Below are 11,537 nucleotides of genomic sequence, written 5' to 3' on the forward strand. Positions count from 1 at the left end.
GGTGACCCAGCCAGTGTGGTCTGTTCATTCTTATCATGAACCGTGAATGAGTAAGTCCTCACTAATCAGAGAACCACAGAAACGGGGTGAAATTAAAAAGTAGATCTCCTACAGGAAAGATAAAAGCTCTATTTTCTTCCCAGTTATGAGCCTGAAAAGTGGCAGACTCATCTAATTGATGGTTCCACAGTGATGGCCTGCTCTGGTCACTCAGAGGAGCCGACCAGCATCAGCACTGCATGGCTTTCTCTGTCCACCATCAGGCTCCGTTCTGTGGATTCCACAGAACAGAGTCTTGACCTCACAGCAAACTGTCATTGCCTTCTAAAGCTTTCTCCCATCTGTGTGTAATACACAAGATGTCACGGCGAGGTGCTTTCTGCCAAGCTGGTTCCAGCAGTGAAAGACAGCATAGACCCTGCCCCACAGTTCTGAGTTCTGGTGTGATGGCACAACAGTCTTGCCCAGGATCTCAATATCAAAACAAAAGTCAGTATTTTATTGTTAGATGACTAAAAGTATATGAAAGTTGATGTTCTGAGTTGGCAAAGAGAGGCCTAACACTTTCAGAATTCTTTAATGTAACCTAAGTTATTAATGTACTAGAATCAACTATAATTTATGGTTATGAAAATACTTCATAAATGTTTCAAATATGTACCTCTTTATTAATATTTAACAGCTCCATCTAGTGAGCTAGCAATTTCACTTGATAGCATTGGAGACTTTAACATATATCAGTAGAGACAGAGTTCATGTAAAGTCTCACTTTCCAATCTCTGCTGTAATACAGAGCAGGAGGAGGCAGAAAACACGTAGCCTTCTCGATTCACAGAAATGGAAATTCTCAGCCAAAGCTGTTCGAGACAGGTTAAGTACGTTCAAAAGAGCGTAGTGAGGAGACAGACGGGACTGGAGGGCAAAAAGGGAAGCAGGAAGCAATGCAGTCATGGTTTAGTCTCAAAAAATTAAAAGCAGCATAAGGAATGGAAGTGTGACAGTGTAATACACTGTATAAAAAGGTAAGGACCACAAATAATCTAACAAAGCTCACAAACCTAAATCCAGGCTGCTGCTCGTTAGTGAATGAAGCTGTTCCATGTCATCAAATCTGCCGTGTTGACCACTGCCTTCAGAGGAGGGTATGGGCGGCCGGGAATCAAGGCCAAACGTTTCTTCCATCTTGAAAAGGAAGAAAACCAGAAATTTGGCTTATTAAGAAGCAAGGAGAACACCATAATATTGTTCAAACTAGACAGCGATACAATGGATAACGGGCTGCAAGCTGCACCTGCACCCCCTGTACCTCCCCCCCCCCACTGCCACCCTCCCCCTCTCCCCCGCACGGGGGTTATTCTCCCATGAGCTGCACTAAATGCTACAGGAGCCTAGACTTGGAAACCTAGATAGTAAGAGTCATGTTAAGCATTAACAAATGAATACAAAGGAGCATATCCCAGAGCAGACAAAGACAAACAAACTGGCTGTCAATCAAGTCATTTGGTGATATATAACATCCTACATGTGTTCCTCTGACACCCATGACATTGTTGCTATTTCTTGGCCTTTGCTCTGCCCCACTCCCGGTACTATTATTTTCTTGGCTTGCCGTATTTATTTTTATTTTCCAGACAGGGTCTCACTGAGTAACCCAGGTTGGCTTTGAACTCGCAGCTTTCCAACAACTGGACTCATAGGCACAGACCAGATGACTGTCATGCAGACTGGCCCAAAATAGAACTTACAGATTGACAAACACTGCTGATAACTTAGTGGCCTTTCCTCTTGTCTTCGCTTTCTGGCCACGTGTTTTATGGGTTTTTAAAGATATACTCGGCTAGAAGGCTAACACATGCCAGCCCTCTCTGAAGTCTTACGTTAAATCAAAATGCTCAAAGAGTAACCTAGTACTGAGACACAGACTTTAAACTGAATGTCTTGAAACACAGCAGGTACAAAAGGATCGTTTTTTGACCTTTAAGCTGTTCCCTACAAGAAGCCTGAATGGAAATCCCCTCATGAAAGACACTGTCCCTGAAGGGAAAGAGAAAACAACATCTCCATCTTCAAGGATAAGCAAGGAGACCTTAAGTCTCTCCCTAAGAAGCACTTTCACAGCTATCATTCCTCAGCAGTCAGTCAGCATCTGAGGAACTGAGGCTCCCATGCTATATAAGGCTGTGAAGACAATACACATGCTTTTCTCTTGTTCATTTGTTTTAATGTAATTTAATTTCAGGGCCCTGCAAGCTTGGAAACAGGATTTGTCTGGCCCCAGTCTCTCAAGTAGAGGTGTTAGGAGGAAGGTCTCAGTGAGGCATCTAGGCCGTGAAAGCAAAGCCTTAATGAAGGAGACCTGCAACCTGAAAGAAAAGGTCCAATAAGAGATTTCTAGATAATCCGCTTATAGAAGGTTCATTTGTGAACTGTAAACTGAGCCCTTCCTAAGCATCAAAACTACTGACACCTTAACCTTCTTCTCAGCCTCCAGAAGGATAAGAAATAGATTTTTGATGTTAACCTCACCCAGAAAATGGTATGTTATAGTGGCCCATAGACATAGAACATAATCATCATAAATTTCTGTAAGCATAAATTAAAATTTTATGCTTACCATATAGATATATTAATTAATTTAAATGATCAGCATTTTAAAAACTTTGGTCTTACTTTTCCAAGCTCTGTAACTTGTTCCAGCTTTGTAACTCTGGCTAGCCCGATTTTGTGATCCTCTGCCTCCAAATCCTGACTGCTGGAATTACAAAAGTGTACTACCACACCAGGTACTACTGTTTATTTTTTTATTGTTGGGATTTTGGTTGTTCAAAATGAAATGTTTATATTTTTGAATGATCCACTTTCTATACAATCAGAATAGTCAGACGTGGGGACTGGAGAGATGGCTCAGCAGTTAAGAGCACTGACTGCTCTTCTAGAGGTACTGAGTTCAATTCCCAGCAACTATATGGTGGCTCACAACCATCTGTAATGGAATCTTACACCCTCTCTGGTCTTCCTCTGAAGACAGCAACAGTACTTACATAAAACAAATAAATAACTCTTAAAAAATATACAGTCAAGCTTCAGTAGAAGAGAAGGCACTCTGAGAACTGCTATACTAATTCCTGACAGCTTTCCCAAACAAATCATGACCACAGAGGAGAATATAAAGTTAAGAGGACCAACGGAGCCTACAAGGCACCACTCAACGCAGAGATTACATGAACGTGAGAAGTAAGGTATAACTACTTGACAGCAACTTCCCAAAGAAAGGAAAGGAGGCGACGGAGGGCACGGAGTACCCAAAAAGGAAGACATTTTGCAATATTTTTGGCTAACTGGGATATTTCAAACCACCAGCGGAAAGTCTGCTAATGATAATTGGTAAGGAAGAAAACTGCCCCAAATCTGGATTTTAGTAAAGCAGATTTGAATTTTATTATATTTATTTTACTTTACATGAGTGTTTTGTCTACATGTTTGTTTATGCACCTTGGTGCCTGCCTGGTAGGTACTGAGACTGAACCAAGGTCCTCTGGTAGAGCAAGGAGTGTTCTTAACTGCTGAGCCGTCTTTCTAGCCTTCAGCAAGCAAATTTGAAAGGTTAGATCTTTAGAAATTTGAATTTGGCCAGGCAGTGGTGGCACACGCCTTTAATCTCAGCACTTGGGAGGCAGAGGCAGGTGGAATTCTGAGTTCGAGGCCAGCCTGGTCTACAGAGTGAGTTCCAGGACAGCCAGGGCTACACAGAGAAACCCTGTCTTGAAAAACCAAAAAAAAAAAAAAAAGAAAAAAAAATTGATTTTTTTTTCTCTATAAATAGACAAAAAGCCCTCATCTATCTGAGGCAAATAATCCTGAATCAAAATCAAAACAAAAACAAACAAAAAATATCAACACTTTTTAAAAATGAGCAGATGGTTACAAAGTAGGTTTTCCCACAAATACATAATGGGTCAATATAAAAAGATGCTTAACATCACTAACCACTAATTAACAAAATGCAAATCAAAGTCCTAATAAGATACGTGTGCTGGTGCATGTCTATATCTCCGCTCTGTAACCTTAGCACTCAAAGAGACCTAAGGCAAGAGAATGTAGAATTCACAGCCAGGCAGAGTTGTTTTGAATCTGAAATGCCCCCTACAGGCTATAAAGTGCTTGCAGTGATATTTTGAACACTGAAACCTACAGGAAGCAGGGCCTAGCAAACAGCAGCTGGTCACTAGGAATGGGCCTCTCAGCGTTCCAGTCACCTCTGGTTCCAGCCTGTGTTCTCTGTTTCCTGTTCCCCATCACTAAATAAGACACTCCCACACTCCTGCCACCAAGAACTGTTCCTGCTATTTTGCCTTCCCTGCTATAATAAACAAATAGAAATCCCTTTGAAGTCATGAGCCAACGTTAACTCCCTCTTCATTTAAATGTTCTGTTGGGTGGCCACCATCTCACACAACAGGCCAGTAACTAAGGTACTGGGATATGAGCAAGTTGCTATCTCAAAACAAATCACACAGTAGAGCACACCAGCTACTCACAAACAAAAATTTGAAAAACTCAGGCAAACCAGCATTAGTGAGGGTATGGCAAAGCTGGACACATGGTACAATACTCTGACAAAAGCTGACCCCTCTGGTCACATCACAATGAGATGAGAACCAGAGAATGAGGAATGGAAAGGAGCAGTGTTTGTCTACCAGAGACAATGTCTAAGGTCCTTCTCAAGGTCTTTGTTTTCTGTTGGTTTAAAGTCAGGGTCTAACTGATATCAAATTTACTATGGAGCAAAAGCTGATCTGAACTCATAATCCTCCTGCCTTCACCCCCCATATGTTGGAATTATCTGGCTCATATACTCCAGGTACCCACCACACTCAGCTACTCCCAACATCTTCCCGTGGGAACACCCATGCTTGACATGCCCCACGAACATTTCATTTATAATGCTTAGTATTTGTTAGCTCTGTAAAAGTTCAGACAAGACACTCCTAACAGAACACTTCCCTAATAAGCATTTCTGTTAATAAGCTGGGCCAACTACAGTTTTAGGACTTCAAGAACAGGACCTTCATATCAATAGACTATAATTGTAAATTCTTCTTTTAAAAACTTGCCTTAGACTCCTTTGAAAATGCTTACTGGTCACTATAACCTGCAGATTCACACAGTTATTCTGTTATTCTCAAATAAAACACCAGGATCCTTTGGAGAATCTCTGATTGTGATTTAGTTTGGCAACCCGATAGAACCAAAAACAGGTCATGACCAGGTATTTACATACCAATATGAACAATAGGGTGGAGGACTGGAAACACCACTCTACTGAGGGCTGGACGGATCCACCTAGGCCTCCCCTGGGGCCCTGGTGTATAGAGAAGAAATGTGTTTGGCAAAGCCAGTAATAGCCTGGGCCCAGGGCCTTTAAGCGCCCCCACCCCCATACCTTGAGGCACTGATGCATAGAGAAGAAACACAGTCTTCTCTGAAACAAGGAATATGCTTGGCAGAGCAGGTCATGGCCTGAGGTCAGGGCCTTGGGGGAACTGTGGCTTCATATCCCAAGAAGCCAATCTTCCCACCATATTTGGCTATGGTTATCAGTCCCAAGACTGCTGTATACTAGATTTATAATGCTCTTGAGATACCGAGTTGCCCTTGTGCAACTTTGTTTAATTAGATTCCCACTGACTTGGTGCTATGGTATGACAGACTCTGCTTACTCTGCCCCACTTCTCCCCAGAAGTGGAACATAAGGTACTGTACTTCTTAATAAGCTTATTTGGCCTAAGACATAGCTTGTATAAGACCTCTCGGTCTCAAACTTTCTTATCTTCTCTATCTTCTATCATTAGCTTCTGATCTACTGGTCCCCTTTCTGAGGACCCTGTCACTGAAGAACAACTTGCTGGTCCAGGTCATGGCTCGGTAGCAAAAAGCATATATGGCTGTTTCAAAGGATCCTGGTTCAGTACCCAGCACTTACGTGGAAAGCCAAAATGTGGCACATGAGAAAACATTCTCAGAAGCTTCGAGTTGCCACACAGATGCCTTAGGCTAAAAACATTATTTTGCAGGTACAAAAAGAAGCCATGCTTTGGAACTTCCCTTGCATGATTGAAAGCAGCAGCTTTGGCTGTCTGGATGACACAGGTCTATGATCTCAGCACCTGATAACCGAGGCAAGTCCATTTCTTGGTGGAGGAAACCCTGTTCTACACAGTAAGACCTATGTCTCAAAAAGCACAAAGTCAGAGTGAGGGGGATGCCAAGAAGCCACCTGTGGGAAGTAAGCTGTCACAGGTCAATGAGGGTGGGTCCACTCCCATAAAGAATAGTAGGCCTAATACCCAAGGTGGCCTGAAGAGGGCAGCACCTACAATACCTGAATAAATAACAAATCACAAGTTTCCTCATCACGTTTGTCCCCCAAAATTTCATTTGTGGTTCCCAAACAAACCAATTTGTTCTACCCACAGAACCCTTTTCTTACTCTCCACTAATGTCAAACAGATACTCTCCGAGATCTGACCTGAAAGGGTCAGAAGAAAAGATTTCCCATTGAGACATCCATACAGGGTGAATTATTCTACCTCAGTGAGGTAGTCTGACATACACATGAATGAACCCTGAAGAGCTTATGCTTCATGACAAAAGCCAGGCATATAATGGGAATTATCATAGCTACACTTCTATATAGTACTCAAGTTCTTAAACAGAAGACAGAGTTACAGTTAGTGCCAGGGGGTGACGGGCGAGGGGAGGGCACTCATTAATTGGATGGATCAACATTTCAACGGAGGAAGATAAGGTTCTGGAGATGAACAGAGATAGTAGTCACACACAGTATAATGGTATTTAATACCACCAAACTATATGCCTAAAAGTACATAATACAGACATTTACACAATTTGTATGGTTGGCCAGGTGAACAATACATATCCAGAAACTGTCATAGTTCATCCTTTACCTAAAACAAGAGTATGTAGGTGGTGGAGGAGAGTCAAAATTGAACTTCTTGGGTATTCTTTATATACCACAAATACAGCCTTACCAAGACAGAAGCAGTAATGGTCCTCAATCCTCTTGAGAACACATTCTAAATGGGTGCTACGAACTACATGTTATGTGTACATAACACACTCGAATATAGCTTTAAATCCTCTCAGGGACTGTAACATTATATCATATATGTTAATAGTATAGGTTGAATATCTTAGTTTATTCCTAAATCTGAAATAAGTACCTACATTACACAAGTAGAAAATTTCATATGTGACTTCATATGACAGAATTCAGGCCACTGAAAATACTGTACACAGTCATCTTCAGGTTCGAGAAGTAAATAGAAAACAACGAACATGGATTGCATGATAAGGTATGATTGCATGATAAGGTATGATTCCAGAGGTCCATCAGCACGAACAGTGCAAGTAAAGATCCAAGACCACCCTACCATCGCTGTAGCAGGAAGAATTAATAGAAAATCAAGTGGTGATGGTTCAGAGTTTATTAGAGCTGAAACAATCTTCATTAACATATCCTACCATATTGATGCATATTGATATTTCCATAAATCATGTAATTCAATGTGAGAAGAGGCAGAAACTCAACATTTTGGTTAAGTGTAAAGGAAATAGTATGAACACATATTAGCTATTTTAATTTATAATCTTAGCATCATGTGTGAAAATGGACTACCAGTACTTCGAGTTGAATTTTATTTGAGGTCTAAGTTATTCTTTCTATATAGGAAAATGGTCCTAACAAGCAAGAATGACTGGAAGAGGGAATTCAGTAAGGGAAGCAACAAGGTCAGACCTGCGCTGGTTGGGATGAGAATGTCCCAATGGCTCAAATGTTTGACCATTTGCTCCGTAGTTGGTAGTGCTGTTTGAGGAGGTTTGAGCCTTGCTGGAAGAAGTATGCCATCTGGGGAGAGCTCTGAGGTTTCTAAGCCTGGTGCTATTCCTGTCCCCTCCCCAGACCCCACCTAGATATAGGCAGCATGTATCTAGCTGCTGTTTGCTGCCATCGTGGTCTCTCACCTTTTAGAACCCAAATAAATTCTTCTATAACTCACTTTGGTCCTGGTGTTTTTTGTAAAGTAAGAGAAAGTAACTAATATGGGCAATTATCTATCAGTCTAGAAATTAAGATGCATGTCCTTCAAACTGTAGTAAGCACTAACTACTGTCTTGATCAAGCCTTAATAAAAACCATTTTACCAAAAAACCCCAGAGTCTTGGTTAGACGTGACCGTCAACTTGTTACAACCCAGAGTCACCTGAGAAGAGAAAACCTCAACTGAAAAACTACCTTAAGGCTCCCGGCCTGTGGCACGTCTGGATGGGCCCAGCCCATGCTGGCGGCACCAGCTCTAATGAGTCTGTCTGGACTGTATAAAAAGCTAGCTGAACAGAAGCCAGAGAGTAAGCCAAGAAGCAGTACTGTAGCCTCACCTCTTGCCTGATTTCCTGCCTTGACTGCCCCCAATGATGGGCTTTGACCTAGAAGTGTAAGCTGAAGCCAGCCAACCCTCCCTGCTCAGGCTGATGCTGGTCAGTGTTTATCATGGAGGCCAGGAACAAACTAACAAGTATAAATTAAAGACTGGCCTTATCTCAAACAAGCTACATAGAAACATGCAATGACCTACCTTTAAGTGACTATTGTGAACAAAGACAGACATGAAATACGCACTTAAGTAACTGGAATGAAATTATAGTTAAATGTACATATATGCAAAAGATTTAACCTGATACAACTTTTAAGACATGAATTTTGACTAAGTGTATTGAATAAATATCCTAAATATACTTGTCTATTTCATCTCTTGCCTTAAATGTTTAAGTAGCAACACAGACCAATATTTCCACTTGTCTTTTATTTAAGTGGCTAGAATTTCCTATTTATGGGAGAAAGTAGCCAGAACAGAAGTGTGTGCACATTCAGTGATCTCTGATTCTAGTATGCTTATCTAAGTGAATATCCAGTGTGAACTGAGCACTGAGGGTCAGGGAAGGGCAAGCACAGAGAGAAAGCTATGCCAGTGGGGGACACCAGGCAACTGTGCCACTGCTTCCAGCATCCAAGACCACTTACACATTAAAGACACCTAGGCTGCTCAGAATCCTCAGCTGAGGGGCATCCTTGAGGCTACATCAATAGCTAGGATAGCACCTTGCTCAGCAAACAAATCCACAGGATTTACTGAAGGGAAAGGGAGGAAATGTCCAAGGGAGGCAAGGAAGCAAGCCAGCTTCTGCCTACTTTGCTCATCACACAGAAAAAGATCAGCCTGTGGAGACAGCAGGGACCTGTGTGAGCACATCATCCTCATACCTTTAAAAGACACCCTCTAGGGCAGCCAAGGCAGCTCAGAGGTTAAGAGCACTTGTTGATCTTGCAGAGGGCTCTGGCTTGATTCCCAGCACCCACATGGCAGCTCTAGTTCCAGGGATCTGACATCCAGTTCTAGCTTCTTCAAGCACCAGTCATGCACATGGTGTACATTCATATTTGCAGGCAAAATATTTATACATATAAGAAAACTAACAAAAAATTCAACAAATAAAAATACCACATATAATAACTTTCTTCTCATAAGCCTGAAAATTAATTCGGGCCAGAAAATAAACAAATAACCAAAACAAGACAATAAAAAAAACAAAAACAAAAGCAAACACAAACAAAAATATCCAATAGTTGGCCAGAAGGTGGTGGCACACACTCACCCAGTTTGGGAGTTTAATCCCAGTTTGGGAGGCAGAGGCAGGTGGATCTCTGAGTGTGAGGCCAGCCTGGTCCAGGCTGTTACGGGACAGCCAATACACAGAAAAACTCTACCTCAAAAACAAAAAGGGAAAAAAAAGGCAACTAATTAAATATAATATTATTTGAAAAAAATCAAGTTTACAGGTGATTTAATAGTAAGGTTAACCTATTAAAAGGTAATGCTTCTTGCCAAGTTATAAATAGTCAGAGCCTCAAATGTACAAGTAATTCTCTGGCACACATTACTCTTGCATTACACATAGCAGGGAAAATGCTGTGAACAGCAAAGATAGAAATAATAATGTACTGTATATAATAATATATAACATATAATAATGCACTATATGGTAATTTTGCCCTGATTTGCCCTGACAAACATATAACCATATAACAAAAAACATATAACAATGTTACCTTTAGAGAATTTAAAAGAAAATCTTAAGGATTAAAAGAACTCTTTATTGAACTGAGAAATGAGAAGAAAAATGTTACACACACACAAACACGTGACACACGAACACACACAAACAGAGAAAAACCACTAGACCAGCAAGGTAATCCACAGCTCAGGATTCCAGAGAAGTGGTGTGATACAAAAAAGGGTGACCTCAAGCACACAGCTCGGCTCCTGGCAGTACAAACTGTCAGCCATCCTAACTGTGAAAAGCGCATTTCATTTCTGCTTTATCTGTGGAAGTGATATGAGCGAGGGGCGGGGGAGCAGAGTGGGGAAGAGGTGGTGGCTGTGTAGCAAAGCCGTACCATGTCTGTGGTGCTGTAGCTATACTGCTCCATCTCCTGGGGATATGCACTCATCATGGACTCTGCATCGGGACACTCTAGCAATTCGCCTCCTGAGAGGTTAGCATGCAGCCACTGTGTGCCAGCCTGGAGTTCCAGCCTGGGAGATGCAGCAGCGGCCTCCCGAATGCATGGTGGTGGTGGGTGTGACTCCATGGCCCGGAGGTGATCTTGATAGAGCTCGTACTCCTCGTCAACAAGCATCTCTCTCTCCTCAGCCCTTCCCTCCAGCGGAGGGCTCAGGAATTCATGCATTTCCCAGACTTCGGAGCTGCTGTCCATGTCTTTTTCTTGGAACTGCAAAGACTTTCCCAAATCTAGAAAAGGTTCATCCACCAGTTCTTCAAGATAAGGCTCATCTCTAAATCCCTGTAAATAAAAGGTTTTGAAAAATGTTAAGCTTCACCTGTCTTAAAGCTGCACTATACAGCTTAAACCCAGAAGTGCCAACCTGACTGCAGCACCCTGCCTTAACCAACTCATGGTCAGAAGCACATGATCTTCTGTGTCACGAGACAGGAAGAAGCTGCAGCTCATTCTGCACAGCCCCGAAAATGCACAATTGAAAGCTTCATCATACGATAACTACCAACAATTCTCCATCAGTGAATTTGGTTAAAATGCTACACACATATGTGATTCCTCCCTAACACAAATCAAAGTTCACAACAGCACTCACACTTCTACTTAAGTTAGGAAAGACTGCAAGCTCAGCGTGGCCATGCATAAGTAACTCAAGTGATGCTCTTCTTTTGTACTGTTTTGAAGGACAGAGGATCGAACCTAAGGCCCCGCACGTGCCAGGCAACACTCCACCGCTGTGCCCCACCTCTAGCCCTTTACAAAGCAAGTGCTTTACACACTAAGGGCACAGTCGTATGTCTCAAGTGCTTTACACACTAAGGGCACAGTCATATGTCTCAAGTGCTTTACACACTAAGGGCACAGTCGTATGTCTCAA

At 42.0% G+C, this 11,537-nt stretch overlaps 1 protein-coding gene across 1 annotated transcript in view; it reads right to left on the reverse strand.

Moving 5' to 3' along the window:
• Patj (PATJ crumbs cell polarity complex component) overlaps positions 1–11,537 on the reverse strand; it is a 299,188-nt gene that overhangs the window by 191,573 nt on the left and 96,078 nt on the right. The window contains exons 20-21 of the mRNA XM_028778758.1: positions 10,538–10,945; positions 1,059–1,182 (exon numbers count right to left, since the gene is read on the reverse strand). Coding sequence (XP_028634591.1) covers positions 1,059–1,182; positions 10,538–10,945 — 532 coding nt within the window. The remainder of the gene's footprint in view (positions 1–1,058; positions 1,183–10,537; positions 10,946–11,537) is intronic.

This window comes from Grammomys surdaster, unplaced genomic scaffold (genome assembly GCF_004785775.1).
Source record: "Grammomys surdaster isolate TR1022 unplaced genomic scaffold, NIH_TR_1.0 341, whole genome shotgun sequence".
In the NCBI taxonomy this organism is placed as follows: Eukaryota; Metazoa; Chordata; class Mammalia; order Rodentia; family Muridae; genus Grammomys; species Grammomys surdaster.